This window comes from Amblyomma mixtum, chromosome 2 (genome assembly GCF_055824585.1).
Source record: "Amblyomma mixtum isolate Tamu chromosome 2, ASM5582458v1, whole genome shotgun sequence".
In the NCBI taxonomy this organism is placed as follows: Eukaryota; Metazoa; Arthropoda; class Arachnida; order Ixodida; family Ixodidae; genus Amblyomma; species Amblyomma mixtum.
The window spans coordinates 56628169-56653593 of NC_143013.1; the positions used below are offsets into that span (position 1 = coordinate 56628169).

The window sequence follows — 25425 nt, forward strand, 5'->3', positions numbered from 1 at the left end:
CTTGAAAGCTGCCGGTTCCGCCGCTTTATCGCTTTGTTTGTGATGCAATACACGCCTAGATTTATCTCGATTGATCGCTTCCAAGCGGAGCCGACTCTACGTTGTTCCAAAGTGTTGCAGTGGGCGCATTTGTTTTTCAGTCCCGGACTGTCCGGGACTACTTGCGGACTCGAGTCCGGTATTTGTTTTTCTCTTGCAGCCCGAAAGCTCCGCCCACCTGCGTGCATCGCCATAGCAACGCGTTCGTTTTTCGCCAATGGCAGTCCGCGGTCTACTTGGGGCTGCGGGGAAGGCAGCAGACGACAGCTGCGCGCCGCGCTGGCAGCCATATTGAGTTAGACTCCGTGTGCATTTTGCGTACTTTTCGTGTTACTGGAGGACGATATCGTGCGTTAAACCTTCACACGAGCTCCGGAGCTGCTCTCGGAGCCATCGTAAGACTTTTTGTTCTCGCATCTTCGTTTATTTTCTTGAAATCCACCGCACTCGGACGCGCGTTCGGAGCTGCGAACACGTATTGTTTGCTCGTGTCGTCAAGAGGTTCTTGTTCACTTGTTTTGCGGCATGCTGTCTGTACGCTTACCTGAAAGCATCGCAGGTGAACCACTCGTATACTGGAGCAGCTATAGCGCTTGTTGTCAACATTTTTGCGAAGGTTTTCGTCTCTCTGCTTATCCGCAACGAGTTGGGCTACTTTGTGCGAACTTCGCCGCAAGCAGTAGCGGCAAGCATACCTCCGAAGCTGAGTTCTGTAATGTACCTACGCCAAACTGACAGTATGGTCTGCAAATCGACTCAGTATCATGATCGAGCGCACGGCGTTGCTTCGGCGTCGTGGTGGCCGCGGCTTGCGTCGTCTGCTAGCAGATGACAGCTTCCTGGTACGGTAACCGAGGGGGAGCCCGGCTCCGGCGGCGAGCAGCCTATGGCAAGTAGTTCATGTGACCATGACGATGTTTCCTGTCAGAGCGGAAGCCGAGACCTGTCAGCAAGTAGTCCGAGACTGGAAAAACAAATGCGGCCAGTAACTTTCCAAGCATTACCTCGAAAGCTAGCTATCAGCTTTAAAAAGAGCACGGCCGAGAGCGGGGGTCATTCTGGAGGCGCTGTTCTGTTCGACGATCGCCGAGCACGCTTGTTGCTACGCCGCCGCCGAGTGATTCAGTTCTTTGCGGGCGCCAGTCAGTCCAAATAAAGAGTTCTGTTTTTGAAGCGATTCCCGCCGTTTTCCGTTCGCCGGACTGCAGTCACAACTTCGTGACCATATGCTGAACAAACCTGTTCCAAACGGGTGGACTGAAAGAGGAACTGCGATTTTCTTCTGGTCGGAGACATGGCGTTGGCGGCCTCGGCACACCCTGCTCAAGGTCACTCAGACCTGTCAAGCTTGCGTCCCTTGAAAGTAGCTGTCGCTGACCAACCGCGATCCGGTCCACTCGTCTGAACTAACCTGTGAGGGACCCTGAGATCACCTGTATGAAATTATTGATATCTGTAGAAATTAATTTTTAGTTCTTTCTGTGTAGTGGAAGGGAGTCTGGCAGCAAAGCACGCATTATCGCTAAGGATATAGAATTTAATAATCTCCCTGTCAGTCCACCTAAATCAATAACGTCCTTGGCAAAAAGGACTTGTTGCTGCCATTATTGCATGGTTGAGATTTGTGCAAAAGTCGGCGTTGACGTCGAAATTTTTATTGCGGAATGGGCCGGTGCTGACGATTTGGCTTTCGGCCCTTCCTAGTCTGTACAGGTCTTGTTTGCATTAATAGTGCTTGCAGCAATAGGCCAAATTGAACAGCTCATCAGTGCATCTTTAAAGGTGCAGGCGATCATGAAAGTGACTTATTGCGCTCACGTTGGTCTTAAAAATAAAAGACAACGACGGCAAGAACGCAATGGCTTTTCACGAGTGAAACTAATATGGTAGACTTATATAAGCTTGATTTTATATCGCAGACACCGAAGGGAACGCCGCAGTCTCGCCTAAAAATGAGATTCGCGCGCAGAGGCAAGATCTACTTGCGTCAAATTTAAGCAGCCGGTAAGTATAATAGATTGATTCTGTGTTCTTTAAAATAGTCTGTGGGAACGAAGGCATCTGCACGTATAGGGAATAATAAAATATTTGCTCGAGAACACCGCGGAAAATGCACCTGGATCATGTCGTTGTGAAGTAATCAACATTATGGTTTTGTTTAAAGCAGCGCATTCGATAAAAATGTGCTCTGAATTATTGGTTAACTCTGAAATTTCGATTATAGAGAACAAAGCCAACGTTACACGTAACGTTATTTTCACATAACTGGTGTTATTTTATTACAATTATAAGCTCTGAAAACCCTGTACTTTAAATGTCTATTAAAGATGCCGTGATTGAGTGTCCTTAGCACCAACGTCTCTACTCTGATTGTCGGGCTCTTCCCCGTCGGTGTATAATGATATATGAACAATGATACCAAAGCGAAAAAAGCAGGAACGGAGGATGAAAGCAGGGAATAATGGGCGATTTTTTCTACTGTGTTTAGCACGAAATAAATATTGCTTCTCTCAAAGGCGAATTATTATAACTGAATCCCCCAAGGTGCAGAAGAAATTCAAAGAGCAAATTTTGTAGAATAAATCTCTATATTAGACCCGCTACACGGTCGCAAAAAAATAGTTTATCCTGCTCTAAAAGAATTTCCCTGAACTGAGAAAGTCTTGAGAAAAACATACTTTTCCCCTGCAGCAGAACGGATGAGCTTCAAAGGGTAATAAAATAAAATTCCTGCATGATACGCTATTATAAAAGTAGCTTACCCAAAATAACTTGGCGCAATCGCCAACAGCAATGAAAAAATAAGGCATTAAGTACCTCTGAAATGTGGCACACATTACCTCTGTGGTTTTTGACTTGATTGAACAACTTTATGGTTACGTGTGAATTATCAACGTGTAACTTATTAATAATAAATTAATTAAGTAATTAATAATACCTGAAAAGCTGGTTACTCAAACGAGTGTTCAGTGCAGCGTGTGTGGTGCGACCCTGTCAATTAGCCACAAAGTAACGAGTTTTGTTCAGAGCTACAAACTAAACATGAACAAATCATTACATATTTCTTTCCTACGTAGGCATCAACCTTTTTTATATCCTAGCTTTTTTAAAAATATGAGCATGTGTTATTTCCGTATCTATAAAGATACGACAAATAACATGACAAAGATGTGTGCGTTCAGCATACCAGCGCTGAATAACACAAGAAAGTTGCATAAATTTCCTGTGTAGCCGAATGGCTGTGCCAGGTTGTATGTTATTAACTAATTACTCCCTGATTGAAACCCTACTATTAGTAATAAAAGCAGGATAATTATTATGCACAATACCCGAGCAAATTATGTTCATTGTTCATGGCATCGCCAACTTATTACTGACAGTTGCTATTTTAAATATTTCACGCTTTATGGTATAGCGCTGAGTTCTTAGCGTTGCGCCTTTTTGCAAGTAGGAAGTGGGAAGTGTTGCTCGCATATGGAATGGCCAGTTTGTGTTCAATTTTCTCATATACTTGAGCAGAGTTATTACAAGAAGCACTGGTACTAAATAGTGAAAGTCCCTTTCCAGGAATACTCACAGCCAACCTTTTTTTTCATAACAAGCGAAGGTATTTTTTGGCTGAAAATTATCGATAGTGAAATTTTCGTCTTTTTGCTCAGCCCTTGCATTCGCCTTTCATTCACGACCATCATATCTCAAAAAAATTATTGCTAACCAAATTGTCCTTTGTTTTGCGCAATTTCAATGCAAAAATTCGGATCAGTGCTGCAAACCCCTTCGCTGCCTGCGCCTCGGTGTCTGCCACTGATTCAGAAATCTAAATGTTCTGGCGCAATGGCAGAAGGTAGAATGACGAAACTCAACCGCGAAAAATAAAGGACAGTACAGAAGGAAGGGGTGTCATTCTTTCTGCAGTGCGTTAACAATCCCAGTCGACACACGGATTATGAAGAACGCCGTAGTGGAGCGCCTGAGACTAATTCAGACTACATGTAGTTCACTAACGTGCGCTGACATCGCTGAACATCGGAACTTTTTTGTAGGTCGCCTCCATCTAAATGCGACCGTCGAGACCTAGTGATCAGGAACCGAACGCCAAAAGCCGTGCGGCAAGCGAAAGCAAATTATTAATGCCAAAGCATTTCTACACTATGTCGGCGGGGTCGTGTCCGCAAAACGCGTCCGTAGCAGTTGTGGCGTTCTCAGAAGAGGTGGCATCAAGCAAGTGGTTGTAATTGATGGGGGCAGTGCGAGGATGACGCGCAAAAAAACTGTCACTAAGATGATTAGTAAATTAATTACAGCCAATAATAAGAGTTAAAATGTCGAAATTGAATGCCGAAATAGCGCGGACGGCAAGCATTAGCAGGGAATAGTACAAAATGCGGGAAAAATAAAAGTTCCATTGCTCTATTGTTGCTCCTTTGTTCCACTACTGCTCTTTGTAGGGTGCTTGAGGGTAGGAGGAACATAATTGTGGGCTCTCAGCTGGTGAAACCTTGTTAGGCCTGATTGGTACTGCCCACCTAACCGCTAAGATATCACAACGGCCGTGCCGGGGCTGGAAAGTGGGCGCACCTACAAGCTGCCCAAATAGGTCTGCTTCGGGGTAATCTGGGCATATCCAATACCGATGTCGGCCCTGTACTTGCTGTGCGCTATGCATTACCGCAGGCGATCCTACATCAGCTACAGCAAGGCTTAAACCACCGATGTGAATCCATATTATATTGCTGGCATTTTTTTAATTCACAAATTTTCATTTTGCACACTCATACATTGCTCCCATAGGTAACTTGTAATACAATTCTCAGCATCTTTACTCGATTGCTGCAAATTATATGCTTTACGCTCTCACTCTGAACTCAGTTGTGTAAAATAATCAGGCCTTGAGCACTAGTGACTGTGCGCGCTTACCATTCACACTGGACTACCCGAGACTCTCCAAAAGTCATTATAGTTTGGAACACAAATAACTGCCCGCGTAAAGACCAATAATTGGATACGTTACCTGCACAAGGAGCAACATGGGCTCATTGTGGGCAGCCTACATAGCCGATTTGGGCTAGTGCTTACAAACATGATGTTGGTGGTATGCTCAAGTCAGGCTGGCAATGAAAAAATAAGCGCCTTATATTGCGGTGGCCCTGAGACCTTGTACGGTCCAAACTCACTTGCTTAATAAAGTTTTCCATCCATCTGCCCCAAAGGTATTCACACCGGCGCCATGTGAGGACTTTGTGGGCTGGCCTCAATTTATATTTGCCATTAAGAGCCCTAATCGGTCCCATGCCGGTTTTGTGGGGCTTGTGAACGTGAATTTCTAACACCGGAACGCTCCCAGTGTAGCGCGTTCGGCCGGTGAGCTACAGAGACGCTCCCCAAGGACGGCCTCCAAGCCGGCGTCTCTCCGATCCTGCGCGTCATCATCGTGGAGCGTGTTGTGCGTTCGGGCCGGACAGCTACGGGAACGCTACCCGGGTTGGCGTTCAAGCCTTGCCGGCCAATCAGCCAACAGGACGCTCCTGATTGTACGAAAAGGGTCGGGAGTCTGTGCCGACTCTATTTAAGGGCTCCCGTCTCCTGTGTGTCTTTTTGCTGTTGAGATACATCGTGCCATGTATCGTGCTTCTCGCTACTTGTAAATATGTAAATACATATACCTTTTTTTTCCACGCTGCTCCTTAACCCCCCCGTCTCTTCATTGCTACGGCTGGTCGGCGACAGCGGACCCGCGTCCCGACGGCAACTGAGAGCCCGCGTCTCAACAACTGGATGGCAGCGCTGGGATCGAAGTCAGCTCTTCGCATCGCCTAGCAGCGTTCGCAGTTGCAAGAGCTCCCACGTTGGTGGACCCCATGATCGTGGCTCGGTGAGTGTCCGACCTTTCTTCCCTGAGGTATTTTGCCAGGCTTTTGAATTTAGCGTCAATGCTGGCAGGCTTTCTTTGGCAGTGTTGTGAGTACTGATTGTTGTACGCATTGCTAAGAAGAGATAGGGGATCGGTCGAGTGTCTGAGCGCATCATGGACCTGAAATCTTTGCAAAAGCCGGATCTAATTTTGATCAGCAAAGAATTAGGGGTTGAGCTTGGGAAGGCCATGCGGAAACCGCAAATCATAGAGGCAATAATTTCTTGCGGAGCGGACGATGAAGAGCTTATAGAGACATGGGAATTGATTAAGGAAAGGAAAGCAGCTGAAGAGAAAAGGGAAGCAGCTGAGAAGGAACAGCGCGAGCTGGAACAGAAGCAACGCGATCGCGAGCTTCAGCTTCGAGAGAAGGAGCTCGAGTCAGCACGCCGACAGCAGGAAATTGACCTAAAGAAACTGGACGCGGAGTCGAAAAGAGCCGAAGCCGGCGTCGCTCAGCCACCATCCCCCTGCCCAGGAGGAAGGGAAACAATCAAAATCAAAGATTTCATGCAACCCTTCCAGCTAGGCGAGGACATTGGTATTTTTTTGGTGAACTTTGAAAGGACATGCCAAAAAAACAATCTTGGGAAAGATGGGTGGCCACAGCAACTATTGGCCCTGTTGCCGTGTAAGGTAGCGGACGCGATCGGGAGACTGAGTGCGGGAGAATCGGAGGACTGTGAGACCGTGAAGGCAAGCATCCTAAAGATGTACCGCCTGTCTGCCGAGGCTTTTCGCCAGCGTTTCAGAAACGCCACTAAGTCTAAAGAAGAATCTTACCTCGAGTTTGGTTATAACTTGAAAACAAACTTAGTGGAATGGTTAAAGAGCGCAGGCGTTCACGGGGACGCAGGAAAGATCGTGGAGTGCGTGTGTCTAGAGCAGTTTTATGACACAATTCCGGATCAAATGCGTTTGTGGATTCTCGACAGGGCCGAGGTAAACACTGTTCAGAAGGCTGCTGAACTCGCGGACGAGTATGCGTCACGCCGCGTGTTGCTTGAAAGACAGGGTACAAGCAACACGTACAAGGAACGGTACCCCGCTAGGCATAGAGCAGACAAAACAGGTGCGAAGCCGGTTTTTAAGAATGCCGGAACAGAAAAAGGGGACGACCGTCCAAAAGGCGAAGCGAGACCGCCGGAAAATTCCCGCAACGATGCAAAGGAAAGGGAAAGAAAGAAAAGATATGAAGCACCAAGGCAGAGTGTATGTTTCAAGTGTCAACAAACGGGGCACTGCTTCAACTTGCCCAAATCAGCGTGTAGTGTTTTCCTATGTAAGCGACGCTGATGAGAACTTGGCTTTACTTAAGCCATTCATGAGAGAATTCACAGTGAATGGAAAGAAATGCCGAGTACTAAGAGACTCAGCGGCTACCATGGATGTAGTTCACCCCTCGTCTGTGTCTGCAACAGATTTCACTGGGGAATGCGCCTGGATTAGGCAAGTTGTACAGGAAGATACGGCCTGTCTTCCTTTAACCTGTGTATGTATTGAGGGCCCGTTCGGTATCCTTGCTACGGAAGCGGCGGTTTCCGAGAATCTACCCAAGGAGTATCCTTATTTGTTCTCTAACAAGTCTGAGATGCTGCTCAGGGAGAGGGGAACTACATTTGAGCAAGGAGACGTTTGCGCGCTAACCCGCTCTAGAGCGAGAGAGTTAGCAAGCCAGCTGAAGTACGACATGCCCCTTAGAACAGACGCAGATCAAACAACAGGGCATGTTGGGGAAAAGCAATTGGAGAGGGGCTCTGACGGCGTAGACGATGACGATGACACCACGGTTGAGTCAGAGAGAGTGTTGAAAACAGGGAGAGCGGCGGCGGAACCTAGTTCGTTGTTACCACCGTCGTCCATCCATTTCGAGCGCTTGCTGTCAGTAAGCAAGGAGCAGTTTACTGAGGACCAGGAGGCAGACAAAACATTAGAAAAACTCCACAGTTCAGCCAGAGCAGGAGTTGCTAGAAAGAATGTCACGCTGCTGAAAAGAAATGGGCTGTTGATTCGTCGTTATCAGGACAAAAGAGGGGCAATTTTCGATCAGTTGGTCGTGCCAACAAAGTACAGACAGCACTTGCTAAATCTCTGTCATGGCAGCGGCTGGTCGGTTCACCTAGGGGTAAAGAAAAGCAAAGCACGCCTCTTGCAGGAGTTCTACTGGCCTAACTGTTTCCGTGACGTAGAGCAGTTCGTGCGTTCATGCGACAGTTGCCAACGAGTAGGAAAGCCGCATGACAACGTCAAAGCTCCAATGCAGCTAGTTCCTGTGGTAACGGAGCCATTCAAACGTCTTGTGATCGGTGTTGTCGGGCCTCTACCGCTAACTAATCAGGGAAATAAGTATTTGCTGACAATGGTTCCCAGAGGCAGTGCCGCTTAAAGAGCTAACCTCCACAGCTGTGGTCGATGGTTTACTGTCTGTTTTCGCACGTGTAGGCTTCCCATCAGAGGTGCAGAGCGATCAGGGTTCCGTGTTTACTAGCGCATTGACAACCACATTCAAGAACGGTGCGGCATCCAGGTGATTCATAGCTCGCTGTACCACCCTCAATCCAATAGTGTCGAGCGCAGTCACTCCACTATAAAGCGAGTCCTTCGGGCCCTTTGCTATGAACATAAGAAAGATTGGGACGCCTGCATTCCAGCTACACTTTTTGCACTTCGGACAGCGCCGCATGAATCGACGGGGTTCGCTCCGGCCGAGCTTGTTTATGGAAGAAACCTAAGGTCACCTATGCTTATGCTCCGAGAAATATGGGAAGGACGAAGCGAGGACTCAACAGTGGTTGAGTACGTTCTGACTCTTCTAGAGAGAATGTACAATGCTAGGAAGCTTGCGGAAAAAGAAATGGAGGCTAGCAGAGCCAGCGCAAAAGTATATTATGACCGAAATGCAAGAGAGCGCACATTCAGTCCGGGCGACAAGGTTATGTACCTCAGGCCTTCGAAGGCAAACAAATTAGAAATTCAATGGGAAGGTCCAGCACTTATTTTGGAAAAACTGTCCCCCACTAATTACCTTGTCAGAATGCCAGGCAAGCGAAAGATCTGCAAGATCTATCACGCAAACCTTTTGAAAGCTTACAGGGAACGCGAGGCAATCGTGAATATGACTGTGAACCTGCCGGAGGAGGTTACACAGGACATTCCCGAACTGGAGAGCGTCACTCAACATTTCTCAGTCGAGGATATTGAGAAGCTGACCGTAAATCCGCATCTCCTTGATTCGCGTCAGCTTCAAGGCCTCCGAGAGGTCATCGCAAAATTCAAAGATATATTCTCAAAACGACCAGGGCGTACCAACCTTGTGACGCACGATATTGAGCTAAAAGAGGATGCCTGCCCCGTGAGTTCAAAGCCCTACCGGATGTCGCCTAAACAGCGGGCCATTCTTGAGAGTGAGGTGCGCAAGATGCTGGAGCTAGGGGTGATAAAAGAGGTAGAAAGTGACTATAGCTCACCCATGATTATCGTTGAGGCCCCGGGAAAAGATCCGCGACCATGTATCGACTACAGAAAACTTAACGCACTCACAAAACACCAAATCTTTCCTATTCCTAACATTGAAGAAAGGATTGAACAGGTTAGTGCCGCAAAATTTATATAAACTTTGGACCTCGTACGAGGATATTGGCAAGTTCCCCTTTCAGAGAGGGCTCAGAGGTACGCAACCTTCGTCACACCATTCGGAATGTTCTCACCGACGGTGCTCAGTTTCGGCCTTTAAGAACGCGCCGTTCTGTTTTTCGAGTCTAATGAGCAATGTGTTGCGGGGTATGGAGGCCTATGCTGTGCCGTATCTGGATGATGTGGCCATCATTTCTGATGACTGGGATGAGCACTTGGTTCACCTGAGAAATGTGCTATCTAAACTACAAAGCGCCGGTCTCACGGTAAAACCAGAAAAATGTCAACTTGGTCGAACGCAGGTCAGCTACCTGGGACATATAGTCGGAAACGGGATTTGTAAGCCCTCCGAGGTAAAGCTGCTCGCCATTTCAACGTACCCCCCGCCGAAAACAAAGAAAGATGTGAGAGCCTTTCTCGGACTTGTAGGGTACTACCGGCAATACATACCGCGGTACTCGGACATCGCTAGCGCCCTCACTGATGCTTTGCGCAAAAGTGAACCAGAGCGCGTCGCCTGGAACCCCGCGAAAGAAAAGTCCTTTCTAACTCTAAAGGAATCCCTGATGAAGGATTCCGTGTTAAAGTCCCCGGATTATACAAAACAGTTCATAATCCAGTGTGACGCGAGCAACAGGGGAATGGGTGCTGTGCTTTGCCAGACCGATGATCAAGGGAACGAACACCCAATCCTTTATGTAAGCAGGAAGCTCACTGCCAGGGAAGAAGCATACAGCGCATCTGAAAAGGAATGCGCGTGCCTGGTGTGGGCGATACAAAAACTTGCCTGCTACGTGTCTGGTACGAAGTTCATCGTACAAACGGACCACTGTCCTCTAACCTGGCTAGAACGCATGTCGGGCAAAAATGGTCGCCTCCTGCGCTGGAGCCTTGCTCTGCAGCAATTCAGCTTCGAGGTTCAGTACAAAAAAGGAAAGGCAAACGCCAACGCAGATGGCTTAAGCCGATGCTTCTGAAAAGGGAAAGGAATAGAAGGGATTTGGACGGGCTGTTACCTTTTTTTTGCTGTTTTGTAGTCTTCTTTTTTTCTACTCGCGAAGAAGTCTGTGATGCGACGGTGCACTCGCGATTGAACCTGTCGCCTGTCAGCGAAATTGTTGGTAAGATAGAAGCCTGGCAGATCCCTGGGGAGATGGAAGGGCATTTGCTGGCTGCTGTTGTGTCCGGTCAAGACCACCTCCCTTCCAGACCTGAAGAGACCGGTTGGCGAGCCGATGACGGCCGGCGGACAAAGACTAAGCCCCGACCTCGGCACTTCGCGAAGTGGCTGCGGACCTCTTCCCTTCGTGCACGATTTTCCGGGCGGGGGCGAGCTGTTGTGAACGTGAATTTCTAACACCGGAACGCTCCCAGTGTTGCGCGTTCGTCCGGTGAGCTACAGAGACGCTCCCCAAGGACGGCGTCCAAGCCGGCGTCTCTCCGAGCCTGCGCGTCGTCATCGTGGAGCGCGTTGTGCGTTCGGGCCGGACAGCTACGGGAACGCTACCCGGGTTGGCGTTCAAGCCTTGCCGGCCAATCAGCCAACAGGACGCTCCTGATTGGACGAAAAGGGGCGGGAGTCTGTGCCGACTCTATTTAAGGGCTCCCGTCTCCTGTGTCTGTCTTTTTCCGGTTGAGATACATCGTGCCATGTATCGTGCTTCTCGCTACTTGTAAATATGTAAATACATATACCTTTTTTTTCCACGCTGCTCCTTAACCCCCCAGTCTCTTCATTGCTCCGGCTCGTCGGCGACAGCGTATCCGCGTCCCGACGGCAACTGAGAGCCCGCGTCTCAACAGGCTAAATGAGATGAAAACCTGACGCTCCTCCTAGGCACTGCCCACATATCTCCATAATAAGACCGATGAGGGAGCTGGGTGGGCTACCTATGTTAGGCATGCAGACCCAATGTGGGCAGCCCCAGTGGCCAGCATCGATTCCGAATGGGACCAATTGGGGCCCTTATCGGCAGCCCACTGAAGGGCGACTGGGACCAGCGTTTGAAACCCCGCATGCCCTCACCGGAGCTCGCATGGGCTACCTGCAAAGAACCTATGTGGGAATAAAAAGGTAGCGCAAAAAAAAAGACGACCACAGGAGGAAGACATCAGAAACACGAACGCTCGTGTTTATGGTGTCTTCCTCCTGTGGTCGTCTTATTTTGCGCTACCTTTTTATTCAAGTATGTGTCACCAACTAGCCGAATAACAAATTTTATTGGACCTATATGGGTCCTAACTTCATAGTCCCGTTTGTGCAACATGGGTAACACTGCTATCGTACCAATATACACATTCTCGCACATTGTGCACTGTACAGTCTTTGTCAAAAGTAACTAGGCTGCATGGTTTGCTTCTAGCTTGTATAGTGGGGCCCTTGTGGCTTTTCTAGAGATCAAAAAGTGTTGGAAGGTTAGAAGATCCCCAGTCCTTACCTTTCGACCATTTCAGCTTCAGGGAAGCTGTAAAGGCTCCACAGTACGAGCTAAAAGCAAACCATGCAGCCTGGTTACTTTGGACAAAGACTGGACATCGTTGTCTTCATCAAATTATGCTACTATTAAACTCATATCACCGCCAGTTGCGCCGAAGACCCAGCAAAGCAAAAAATTAGTCTACGGATGCTGGGAGCAGGAGGCTACCGCCGCATTCAATCACGCCTCGTGCTAAACTGCAACACACACTCGCACGGTGCACTGAATAGTGTGATCTTTATCAAATAATACCACTTTCAAACTAATATCCTCGCCAGATGTTCCGACAACATGTAGAAGGAAACCAATGAGCACAGAGGGCCTGAAACACCATCTGAGCTCCATTCGAATTTCGCGTTGCAGAATATCGTATTCGGCCTTAGCATTTTTCCTTCACTATTTATTTATTTATTTATTTATTATCAATACCTCAAATGCCCCAGGAATGGGGTATTACATGAGGGATGGGCTGAATGTGTCACTAATGGAAGATTGGATGGCAGCCTTGAAGTGCAGTGGATCGGAGTGGTGCACGGAGTCGAATGGCAGGCCGTTCCAGTCTCGAGCAGTTTGCACGAAGAATGAGCGAAGATGAGCTGTAGTCTGTGCTGGGGGAGGGTAGACTGTTTTAGGATGGTTGGTACGGCTTGATAAGCGATGAGCTGGCAGGATAGCTGAAACATCAAGTTGGCTGTGATAAAATTTATGAAAGAGGCAGAGCCGAAAGATGCAACGTCTGGACTCGAGATTAGTAAGATTAGCCTCAGATTTAAGTGCAGTGACGCTGGTGTGATACGAGTAGTCCAAAAAAAATAAATCTAGCTGCGCGATTCTGAACTGATTCGAGGGTGTTTGAAAGGTTAGATTGATGAGGGTCCCAGACTGAGCATGCGTACTCTAACTTCGGCCGGACAAATGTGAGGTATGTTAATGTTTTAATTGAAGCAGAAGCGAGTCGCAAGTTCCTACGGAGGAAGCCAAGAGTGCGATTGGCTTCGTTTGTTATGTTTGTTATGTGCGCTGACCAATTAAGTTTGTTAGAAAATGTGATGCCGAGATATTTATACGATTGAACAGATGCTATTTCAGATGCACTTATTTCATACTTGAACGGATGATAGTTTTGGCGCCGATGGAAAGAAAGCAATGACGTTTTATTAGTGTTTAAGGACATTAACCAAGTGTTGCACCAGGCTTCAACACGTTTAAGGTCGTCTTGAAGTAAGCGAGAGTCAGAGGTGTTATGGATGGGGCGGTAGATTACACAATCGTCTGCAAATAGGCGGATATGAGAAGTGATATTATTAGGCAGGTCGTTAATATAGATTAGAAAAAGCAAAGGCCCAAGCACAGTGCCTTGGGGGACACCGGAAAGGACCGGGGAGCAAGATGACGAAAGTTTATTAGCATACACAAATTGTTTCCGGTTAGTGAGAAAACTGCGTATCCAATCTAATACAAGGGGGTTAATGTGTAAGCTAAGTAGAAGTCTTTGATGGGGAACCTTATCGAATGCCTTTTCAAAATCCAAAAAGAGAGCGTCCACCGGAATGTTTAAATCGAGATTAGAGCTTATGTCGTTAATGAATAAAGCTAGTTGAGTATCACATGATAGCCCTTTGCGAAACCTTTGCGAAAATTATTATTTCTGGCTGTGTACCTACACAAAAGCAAAGTACTGCATAAGTTTTATGCAGTAAGAGGAAAAGGAATTCATCTTTTCCTCTGGTTAAGAGAAACATGAAATTAATGTAATATTTCCCAGTGCTTTTAAGTGTTTTATTCATTATGGCATCGTGGGAACCTACAACACTGAATCATGTTATTTAATGAAATAAAAATAATGTCAACTAAAAAACGCACTTATGTGAAACAGGTCATTCCGAACTTTCTTTGAAATGCAGCTTCTATCAGTTTCTTCTCTCTGTGAGGAATTAAAGCCCTAGAGTCAATGTTTGTTCTTCATATACCCTGTACACTTTTTCTAATTAACTCTTACCAGATTATTTAGTGCCTAAGTGCGGATGGAAAGTGCAGCAACTGCTACTATAGCAAGACTGTGAAGTATCGCAATAACTGACAAAGGCAGAAGACATGAACAACGGGGCTTCCTCATAGTTTGGTGTAGAATGTAGTGCACTGCACGGGCTCGGGCCGGCCCAAAAGCCCGGGCCCGGCCCGGCCCGCGGGCCGGGCCGCGCCTGGAAATGATCTGTTTTGCCGGGCCTGGGCCGGGCCCGGGCCTGAAGTAGCGGGCCCAGGCCGGGCTCGGGCTTAAAGCTGCTTACCCGAGCCGGGCTTGGGTCCGGACAGAAACGGCTGGTGTCCGACTATTCATCGACTATTGTAGAGTGAAGTACACAACCGCGGCATTGGAGCAGCGGCACGGATGAGGTATGAGTTATAGTACGCGCTGAGAAAAAAAAAACTAAGCTTTATTCATTGACTTATTTATTTCCCTATTTCCACGCGGCGGTTGCTTAGTGGTCAAGTCTCTTGATTACTGAGCCGGGGAACCAGGGTTTGCTCCTGGTGTCGGCGGCCGCATTTCTGTTTAGGCGGCAAGCATGACAGCCATGTATGTACTTTGTGGTATCATTGCTCGTTGAAGAAACCCAGGTGGTCGAAATGATCCGGAGCGCTCTGCTTCGGTGTCTCTCAGAGCCTGACTCTTCTTGGGCCCTTAAGCCCGAAAAACATAGCTTTTATTTTATAGCTATATTTTTCTCATGTAAGAAAATTCACTAACTAAAGCGCGCTTGGTTCTGTTTTTGACCAGCTGACTGGAACGTCTTTTGTATGAAATAGCCACAAAAGCTCGCGAGAGTTTGTAAATCTCATCTCATAACCGCATTTATCCCTCCTCGCTTCTTCAGCCTGGTTGTCATGACAAGTGTTTTGCCGTGTAAGTTATCACGTTGTTCGCGCGTTATTTTCTGCTCCACCAGTAAGAGTAAAATTAAACCGGTCTTAAATGGATATTGACCGTTCGTCATCCCAAAACATACTTATACGCTATCAGAAATGCATTCGGGAAGAACATATTAGTTTAGGACGCTTATAGTCTTCAAACACACACCGTGAAATGCTCAAGCCTTTTAGCTTTTCGTTTATGCTTAAAGGCGACCAGTTCGGTTATGAGTTCAACCTGTGAGATCCCGTTCACTAAACAAATGTCATCCCACTGCTTGCTAGGTAGCTTTAATGTTTATACTTCGCGGCCGGCAAAATATAACTGATTAAAATCATGGGGGAGTGCGAAGTACTCTATTACGTGCGTATACAGCCCTTTTTATTTGGCTCTCGGAACTTCCGAGTTTATCTTTGCGCACCTACACGAGATCACTGTCCAAAACACGGGCCTGGCGAGCACTACTCTTAATCACTTCCTTCTGGGTTAAAAAGAAGCAACTTTCTGCAAGCCAAACTGTGGTTTCAGAACCTTTCCCGGCCAGTTCCTTATCGATCTAGTAGCAGTCTACTTGCTCAGAGTGAGCAGTACACCTCCAGCGTTACTTTGAACGGGCCGGCCGGGCCCGGGCTGGGCTTCACTCCGGGATTCACGGGCCGGGCAGGGCTCGCCAGAGTGATAACTTAGCGGGCCTGGGCCGGGCCCGGGCTTGAAGCCGCGGGCCTGGGCCGAGTTCGGGCTTGAGGTCTCGGGCCCGGGCCGGGCTTGGGCCTCAGATTGAGGCCCGTGCAGTGCTCTAGTAGAATGCCTCGATGCAGCTTCTTAGTTTAAGGTGAGAGGCTGAGGGTTTTACACCCTGTGCAATGTTGATGTTGCTGACTTCACAATCGCCCATCCGCATGTATCTATGAAAACCGAAAACGGATCTCTTTAACGTAAAACAAGAGGCAATTATTCTAGAAATACGCCTCAGGCACCTTCGCTTTTCCAGCCAATATAGAAACTACCATTCGCCTGCACACTAGTCTGAGGCGTTCGAAAGTTGCTGTCGGAAAGACCAATAGATTGAAGCAACAGCCATACGTTGATTGAACCAGTTGCTCTTCGTAGTGCCCTGACCAACCTGACCTATGCGCAGCGAACAGTAGCAAGTTTTTCTCAGTCATGCACTGAGCGAGTCTCCTGTGAGCAATCTCTCACAGCTCACAGCTGCCTGTTGACATAAGCAATCTCAGACGCTCTGAGGCCAACGCTGGCGCCAAAGAGGACCATATGAAGCGCAAGAGAGGACTTTTGGGAACGTGCGTCTTGTTATTGGACGGGCTTAACGAGTTACGTGATTTACAAGCACGAGCGTGCACAACTGACTTGAGGCATACTTGGCGAGCTTCTAGACACGGCGAAACGCGCTCTGACATTCCATTAACTTTCGTGCTTGTGTTCCAAGAAAGTTCGTTTTTTTCTGTGTGTGGACGTGCTTCTCTTCCTGCTTGCCTTAGAAATATTTCGGAAGATTTTACTGTTCGCAGAATTTCTCAATACCTGACATGCAGATAAATATGCTTTTCGTCGGCGTGAATAACAATCTATGTTATTCCTCTGTGGCGTCATAGTCGGTACTTGTACCTCAACAGAACCGAAGATCACCGAGCATCCGCGCTACAACCTAGCACGGCATGTGTTGATTTGACACACCGCTTTCCCAGTGTGACTTGTGGGCGCAACATATGTTCGCTTTTGCTAAGCGAGCACTACGTCTCGTGAGGTGAGTAGTCCTGAGCGGTTGCTTTTTCGTAATCACCATTTCCGGAGCTACCTACTCGGTGTCAGTAGCGACGAAGAGTTTTAAAGCAAGGTTCGGGGTTTCGCTTCAGCACGGCGAACTTCAGCATGAGAACATCTTCAGGAACCCGAGTTCTCTTTCCACTGGTGGCTTGTCTTCTCCAATGGATGTATATGTGCGAAGCGTCTACGTTCTCGGTACCCACTGTGGTCACGAACGGTACGTGTCTTTGTTCCTTCATACTCTGTTTTATTGAACCTATCATGGTAACAGTGAACTTGTTGCGTCATCCTCAAGTGCGAAATAGGAAAATAAAGGCGTGGTCTTTCAGCCCCTCATTAGTTGCACCCTGCCACACTTGCTGAACGGCCATTTAAACTCAATATTTTTTTTTGTAGTGTGGAAGCGCTATTAGGAGCATTTTCTGATTTCGGGCACACGTACACCTGGCAGGCATTCACCTCACGAAGACCTTCGAAGTAAGTGACTTCAGGGTAAATTCATTTAGGGTAAAGAAGGCCTTCATGGTAGTCGCCTTCTGAGTAAAGTAATATGCATAGAAGGCCTTTAGGTTAAAGGTCTTTACCGTAAAGACCTGTAGGTCAAATTCCTTTAAGACGCAAGGACCTCAAGAGCCCACAGTAACTACTGCTATTGCGGTATTTTAAGCATGCTAAAACGCCTGCTATCTTTTTTTTTTCATTTAGCGTCCATCATAAGTTAGTAACAGACGGGCGTGATTCGAAGTCAGAAGCCAAGTTCGTGTGATATGCAGAAGCCACATTGTCGCTATGACATCGTGGTTGGTGCTTCATTATTTTTCTCTCTCATTGCGCCAAATTGGATAAATCTTCAGACTGAAACATCTATTTCGTGAGCCGCTTTCGCAATTCATTGGACTTACCGAAACATATATTTGGCAGCCAGTTACAATGGACAAAAGTAGGTGGGAAAAATGAAATTTTCACCTCTTGCATGAGGAATCTGCTTTTTAGTACGTGTAGCAAACATACCCAATACAATACTATTAAAGTGTTGCCTGTGAGTCGCGCGCATAGAGTGAAGGAAATAAGGAGTCCGCATGACCTCAAAATATCTCAGCTTTTCATTTGAGTGCAGTAGCTTCCATAGAATTTCCATGTTGCTTAAACATGGTTTCCGTTTTGCGTATGTGGCGTTGCACTGAGTCCATGTTTTCTTTAAATTTTGCGTATGCATTCTCACATAATCGTTAAAAACTCCATATGTTTCAGTTAGTTTCAATTTGAGCCATCTAGTGAGCACATGAAAATATGAAAACCGTGGTGCACGTTTCACCACAGAAGGACCAATATTAATGCCCAAAAAAATTGTACGTGTGGTTTATTTCATTTTTTAGAGCATAAAGTTCTCCAATGCTCTGTTTTGAACTACAAAGATACAGAAAAGAAATTTTATCGCTTTTAAACAAGCATTTATTTGGTGTAACGGTTCATGCCTACGACAATTAAGATCGTAGCCTTGCCACTCTGTTAAACTCGCTCAGATGTTTTAGCACTACAGTAAAATTAGAAACAGTACAATAGATGAGGCTGGCAAAAAGTGTACTTCGCCATACTAAATTTTGTTCGTGTGCTCGACTAGTCCTGACAACGCTCGGGCTATATTTCCCATTTTTTACCGCTCAGTTCGCAGGAAGACTTCAATAAACTGTATCGAAGACTTCTAAATTAAGTGATCAGAACATGCTTCTTTTATTGGTTGAACCTTCGTTTTCCCAACTGTTTGTACAGTTACTGAGGGTTAATATATGTGACTGGAGTGGAGGCTGACATATACACTCTGTCTATATGCCACTCAGCATCTTTGCTTTCAATCCGGAGCTTAAAGTTAGTGCCACTCGACTCAGGGGCGAAATCCCTGCAAAACATGCCGATAAAATCGAGAATTTTCATTAATCCGTGTGCTCTGTAGTTCCATCTTTACCAGCTACATGATATGTACCTCGTGAGCAGCAGGGTTCAGAAATTATAACCTCCGTCGGATACAACATTGCAGAAACCTCGAATATGAGGATGAGATGATTACCAGACGGGCTACAAGAGGGGATCATTGCCGCATTGCTAAAATAGGTAGCGTTGTGAAGTGAAAACCAACTCTACTGGCCGAAGGAATAGGTTACGATCATATGCCCGCGCGCTCATTTTGCCGAGAGCAATGCAAACAGCCTTCCTTTTCCTTGTTCAAACACTGCGTAGTACGCAGATATTTTTTGCGCTTAACAGTTAATGCTTTTTCTTTTTGCACTGAATATTTCTTCCCTTTCCATCCTTCTCATGATCCATAGGTTTCACATCAGTGAATTAGCAAGTAAACAGAATATTTATGCACTCCAATAACAAAGACAAATGTTTAATGCAAGGTAGCTAATCTTTGCGGAAACCATCTAACAGGTTCCGCCGAAAGTAAGAACCGCAAATATCACAATGATTCCTACTCGCGGAAGCAACTGATTTCCTCTAGCTTTTAGTCGCCTTGTTCGCGAAGTAAAAAAAAAAAGGAGTGGCATATGGCGGCCAGAAGCTTCTCGATTATAAGCGCAAGAGAGAAGTAGCTTGTGGCCAAGCTACGTCGGCTTGAATTACGTTACACTGATAGTTTATTATTGTACGTGGCGCATGATATCTCTAATTCCCTATGATCCTATTAAAGCCAACGCAACACTTTATTGTTTGGCTGAATATGCGCCTCAGAGAGGTTGAACATTCGCACCTTCCACTATTCGTGGTATGGTACAGTAACACGGCAGCATTATTCTATGATACAATGGTCGGCCGATACATGTGTCTGTTAATTTTTTGCACTTGAGTAACAAATAATTTTCACGCTAGCATTATATGTCCTTAGTATAACGTGGCCTGTAGATGCACGCCCGTGTTGTAGCAACAGTTCACCATCCAGAATTAAACTTTTTAGTTAAAATTCAACTAATCTATCCAAATTTAAACGGTTGGCGGTTTAAATAATAACGAAAAAATCAGGCGGAGACAAGACTGACGAAAGACTACAGATACACGGGCCACATTCCAGATGCAAGTTCCGCACGAGATTTCGCATCGCACTCCCTCTGTGGCCCGTCCCCTTCACGCCCCTCGACCTCCAAAAGAATCTTTTGTCCCCCGCCCCGCATTTACACGTGTGCCTGGACGCGTGTTCCGTTGCCCTTTTTCCCGTACCAGGGTTCGGTACGGTGTGCTTTGTTCAACAGGCTATCCGGTGCCAAACACCACTGCCCCCTGCCGAGATTCTTCCCATTAAGAGAGCAGTGGCTATAGTGGTCGCTTCTTGCCTGTCTATTCCTGGGTTATTCTCTTTACCTCAGTCAAATTTTGACGTTTGCACCCTCTCTTTTATTTATTTATTTTTTTGCACCAGTGGGAAGCAGTGCGAGCAAATGATCTTATCGTTGCAAGGCTTTGAACCGTATCGACATATACGTAAGACACAGTAAAAGCCCACCGAATTTTACGCTAACCATTGCGTAAGGGAGTGCCATTTGCATCTACGTCTGTGACAGGGGGGGCATGAGCAATATCGGTTTCTGCAGCACCGACTTGATTCTGTAGCAAAACAGGAAAGTAGATATTTGTTCACGGTGGCACCATCGAGCATCTTTTTAATGAAGACGACTTATCCCATGCTTTTCTGGGGTTCTGAAATATACATCTTTTCACCCTCGGAAAATTTTTTTTTTTTTTTTGCCACCTTGGTCAACACGTCAGTTCATCATTTCGCAAGGTAGGCTAGTGCTTGTGCTTGGCTGGTTGTTGTAACCTCAATTTCATAATTTATTTCGTAGGGGACCTGCAAATTTTCTTTCAAATCGCTTGGACAGCGGTAGTTGCGGGAACGCACCTACTCTATTTTTTTAATGAGAGCGGGGGGTAGGGTTGCTACTGGGGATGTCTGTTTCTGAAGCAACCGCCTGTGCGTACAGTATGGTTCACTGTTAAAGGCTACGTGTGATCATGTTGTCTCCGCGCTTCGCGCAGCACTACCACCGAGGACTTGCTGGCATCTGGGCACAAGGTGCATGCGAAGTAAGCATGGCGGATGGTATTTCTGCGCATGAACCAAATGCCACCTATTCTCAACGCATCTAGGCAGCAGGGCTTCGCGAAGCAATAATTAATAGTATTTTTTAGTAGTTCTACAACTGCTCTGTGTCTGCACGTGGCAGTTATTTTGGCCAAGTTGGAGATAGTCGGCTATATCTGCTATTGTACCAATTGCTTCAGCAGGCGTGGTTGCTGCTAGACGCGTATTCATTCGATAATTTCTTTCGCAACTGTTTTTTTTCATCTTCCTTTTGTCTGTGTGCGACTGTGATAATAGATACCCATTTTCTAACGTTTTCGCGTGGTGTGGACGGACAGATGGACAAAAATATGCGGTAAAAGAGACGACAAAATGCCGCCGTTAAATGCAATGCTGCATTAACAAAATATATTTAACGTAACCAATAAGGTGCTGAGCACTGTTAATAAGCACGCTTGTCTTCGCGCATTAGAGCACCTTTAAATGCCTTATATTCCTGCACAGCCCTTGTCATCTATGTACGCTTCTCCACAGGTCAGTGCGAATACCAAGGGAGCATGATTCCAGATGGCCAGTCAGTCGATCTTGTAAACCCCTGCGAGCGGGCTTCGTGCAATGCCCAGTCCAGTCAGGTTCAAGTTGAGCGGTATGAAAATTTTTGTTTTTCATTGTATGACACTCAAGTTGCACTTTATTTCGTGGCTGAATAACAGGTCGAACTCTATTAATGCGATTGCATCAGATTTTATATCATGTGAATTCGCAACCAGTGTCTGTCATATAAGTCGCTATTGGCTGAAAAAGGACATGCGACCTTTAGGCGCTTTTACAGCCTGCCAGCCGTGGCCGTTGGCAATTACATTAACTCAAATAAGTTTAATGGAACCGTTTCAACACCATGGCACTGCACATCATGCGAATGCGTGTCCTCCTTTAGACACGAAAGTGGCTTATTGGTGGAGTCGGCGCTGACTTCTCAAGGTCGTGGCGAGCTCTTTCCTTGTCTTTCGATTTGTTTACTTTCTCGCCGTGGTGGACAGCTGCCAACTGAATCGAATTGGTATGGATTAATTTAATTGTCTTCTCCTACGGTGGGTAGGGTGCTCACAACGTTGTGGGCAGGCTACTCACTTCCACGGTGGGCTGGTCGTGAGACGTCACAAGGTAACGTGAATTTCTGCCGTCGTGGGTAAATAAAGACGCGATTACAGTGACAGCGGCCAGTATGAAGTGAAAGCACTTACACAGACTTAGGTAAAGGTAGCAGCCAGGTTGGTTTCTACAATGTAGACTTCCTGGTCACCTAATGCACGATGTAATACAAGAGCATTGACACTGAAATGAGTGCTGCATTTTCGGAACTCTCCACAGTTATGCACTCTCAGCATAAAATAATGGAAAAAGAAGCCCAAACAGCCTATCTATTATGAAGAGAGAGATCAGTTTCCAGAAGCATGTGCTTACGCCGTAGTTGGATGGAACCCAAAATGTCTCAACTAGGCTTCTCTGTAAAAGTCACTCCAGCTGTATTTTTCTCCCAACATGCACGACAGTTTTCGTGTAGTGTCAGATTTTACGTAAAACTTTAAAACTTTTTGTCGCTCCCTCCCTAAACCCACAGGCGCTGAGATCATTTCTTTATATACGTTAGAACTTACTGTAGCTACGAAATTTTGACACTTTCAGGAGCGCGTGGAAACATCCATCACCTCTGTGGACATGTAGCGTTTCACTTTTTCACTTTCCAAATTGTTGCCCATCTCAACATAGCCGAATAGCTCCTTAAGATATGCGGAAAACGTACCCTTTTTCAATTTGCGTAATCAAGGGCCGATGAACCACTATTTTTCAACGAGACAGCATTGATATCTTGGTGTTTTTAAATTGGTGTTTCTCATTCATTGAAACAATTTTTTCACTGCTATAAAGGCAGCAGATTTATAATCCCCATGAATATCGACCCTGTCCTTTAATCCTGAGTTTTCAAATTTCTTGGCCTTATCATGTATGTACATCATTAAGGCACAAAACAAGGCGCTTAAAAAGGCGCTTAACATTGAGATTTAGAACACTCTTGACGCGTCCGGCCCATTGGTTTCGCTGCGTTACTGTGCAGAAATAACTACTGCTACTACCGTTCTGAAAGCAGGAATGATGAGCAGCACATACGCACTCACGAAAGTAATTTTGATGATTCAGCTAGTTGGTACTGCACCTTATAGAAAACGTTGCAAATAGACAATCGACAAAGACAGAACAGAAACCTGAAGCACTTATTGGGAATTAAGCGTTTAATCAATAAACGCATATCCGATCCGACTCGAAATACGGCTCCTTGGGAAAACTGCCTTCTTCAAAACTAGGGGAGCCCGACAGTGAATGCCTCCAGTGTGTGCCTTTTCATGCTCAAACAGCTGTTTTGTTCTGGCGCGTTAATCCGTTGACGAGGGCGGTGTTGATCTATCCTTTCTGTAAGAACTAGTGCACGCGCGTTAGTGACCTTTGAGCTGTTTCCATGTTGGATAGCTTGTATTACTAGACATGCGTTACGGATTTCATCAGTTTTGCTCTTGTTCTGCGCAAAGTTTTTGCAGATTATGTAGATACTCTGTTTTTCGCGAATAAATGCAATGTTGTGAGACAGCGAATGTGGTGCCCATTGCGTGCCTGTGTGCCTTAGTGCTCTTTTATTCCAAGTACACGGCGGAAGCATGCAGTTGTTTTAACATAGTATTTGCCAATATAAAGCAGAAAATTACGCAGCCTAGCACATTCAAAAGTGTCACCGACGGACGGTGAGTTTAGTGAATGTGCCTTGCGCAAATAACCAAAAAAATTATAAAACGAGACTTCTACAGAAAAACCCGGTCTGAACATCTTGCGCACATTATGTCTATTTGTTTATTTATTACACGACGCGTTTCCCAACAGGTGCGCTGCTGCTGAGACTGGGGCTGGTTGTAGGCTGTTAAGTGGAACAGGACCGTATCCGAGGTGCTGCCCAAAAATCGCTTGTGCATGACGAGTCAACGAACCGAATGCAAGCATATCAGCTGCGACGTTGCCTCTTCCGATGTGTGTAAGGCATGAACTAACGCAATCTTATAAATAAAGAAATGTTGCAAATACGAAGCTTTTTCCTCTTCTTCGTACTTTCTTTTCACGCTTGACGTCTCGCAAGTGTAGTTGAAAAGAGCACACAAATCTCGCATTATGTTCAGTGCTTCACTGAGCAGTTAAAGAACAAAATGACATGTTTCAGCGTGATTGGATTGAACATTGGCTGAAAATTGGTCAATTTTGCGCCGTGAACAAGATATTCGGTCTGGCGGCTCTAAAAACATTCCACGGAGAAACAAAGAGCTCTTAAACAGCGCAGCGAACTCGGCGTTCAAGGCAGTAGCCTCGCAGAAGCACTGTTTCTGTTGTTGTTAGCGGCTGTTTATTATTAAAAAAAATAAAAATGGTAGGAAAATATGTTGCTTGCCGTGGCATCTTCCATCGAAACCTCAAGCACCTGAGTTGCGGCTAGTGGAAATACAGGGACAGGTAGAGGACAGGGAGAGGTAAAGAAAGGAAGGAGCGATGAAAGAAAAAATAGGGGAAGGGCGGCAATATGCACTGCGTACATATAGAGTATATAGGTAGTCTTGAAAGTAGTGGGCTCTCCATCTGAGCAATTACTACATAAAACCTTTTAGAGTTTAGGGAGGTGTGGTCAAGTAAAAGGCCGCGTTGCATCTGACTACCAGAGCTCTTTAAAATTATCAGCCGCGAAACATCCCATGGTGTGCTTGTATAAAAAAGGGAGGTCTAAGTTGGAGGAAATTCATATGCCTGAATGAATGGAAGGTAGGAGCATCCGCTTTGAAACAGGGTGGTAGCTCTCCCCACCCTGCTGGGATGTTTTTCTTTATATTTTGATAACAGTGTTATAGATATGTGTATAAACTGGTCATTTTCTTTAAACACATTTTTGAACCTTCACTTTTAACCTGATGTCACCTCTCTGCTTCTGTGACCCGAATCTTCCAATCGGTTTTCACTATCTTCCGCGGCAGATTCATTCACAAGACCATTGTTACCTCTAAACACTAGGACTTTCGGAATAGTGGCCGTGCGTGCATCGACATCTGCATAGATACCATCACATTTGAGCATAAGATGCTCACTTGTTTCTACCGATTTACCACACACAGCCCATGTGTAATCAATCATCTTGGGTAGATTTCTTTGCGTAGTTCCGCATTCTGAGACACTCCGATCTAGCTTCAAAGAATAGGGCACTACCCCGTGAGTTTTTTTTATTTTATTTTATTTTAAAACAGAAATGAATACAAGCAAACTATGTACAATGGTACTGGACCCATAGCCAAGGCTAGTGTCGGGTCCAACACAATAATAAATTGCAAAATGCAGCAGGTGGAGAGAACACTTCTCACATAGGTGCTTCCGGGTCTGCTTTTTGTAATTTAATCATCTACTCCTCTCTGTTTCGCCGGTCGGGCCTAAGAGTAAATAAATGAGACGAAACGCCCTCTTAATTTAGCAATTACATTCACAATAATTTCTTACGCCGCAGCTTGCGTACACG

General features: G+C 46.1%; 2 protein-coding genes and 1 long non-coding RNA gene across 5 annotated transcripts in view; 2 read left to right on the forward strand and 1 right to left on the reverse strand.

Annotated features, from left to right (window-relative positions):
* LOC149359406 (uncharacterized) overlaps window positions 1-11290 on the reverse strand; it is a 38910-nt gene extending 27620 nt beyond the window's left edge. For all 3 annotated transcript variants that reach the window (XM_089571621.1, XM_089571620.1, XM_089571618.1), the window contains exon 1: window positions 10600-11290. The gene's annotated coding sequence lies outside the window, so the exon portion shown is untranslated. The remainder of the gene's footprint in view (window positions 1-10599) is intronic.
* On the forward strand, window positions 5590-10556 carry LOC149359407 (uncharacterized). The gene is made up of 2 exons (XR_016288776.1): window positions 5590-5688; window positions 5767-10556. It is a non-coding gene; the product is annotated as an uncharacterized LOC149359407 (long non-coding RNA).
* Window positions 11291-16861: 5571 nt separating the features above from the next.
* Window positions 16862-23917, forward strand: LOC149359408 (complement inhibitor CirpT2-like). Its single transcript, XM_089569044.1, has 3 exons — window positions 16862-16973; window positions 21366-21477; window positions 23763-23917. The coding sequence occupies exons 1-3, from the start codon at window positions 16862-16864 to the stop codon at window positions 23851-23853; spliced, it is 315 nt and encodes a 104-aa protein (XP_089425170.1). The 3' UTR covers window positions 23854-23917.
* The last annotated feature ends 1508 nt before the right edge of the window (window positions 23918-25425 follow it).

What these genes read in the sequence shown, in the direction of transcription:
- LOC149359408 (XM_089569044.1), top strand. Translation starts at nt 16,862, where the DNA reads ATGAGAACATCTTCAGGAACCCGAGTTCTCTTTCCACTGGTGGCTTGT. An exon ending in ACCCACTGTGGTCACGAACG is followed by an intron (nt 16,974 to 21,365) that starts GTACGTGTCTTT and finishes GCTTCTCCACAG; the next exon opens with GTCAGTGCGAATACCAAGGG. An exon ending in AGTCAGGTTCAAGTTGAGCG is followed by an intron (nt 21,478 to 23,762) that starts GTATGAAAATTT and finishes GTTTCCCAACAG; the next exon opens with GTGCGCTGCTGCTGAGACTG.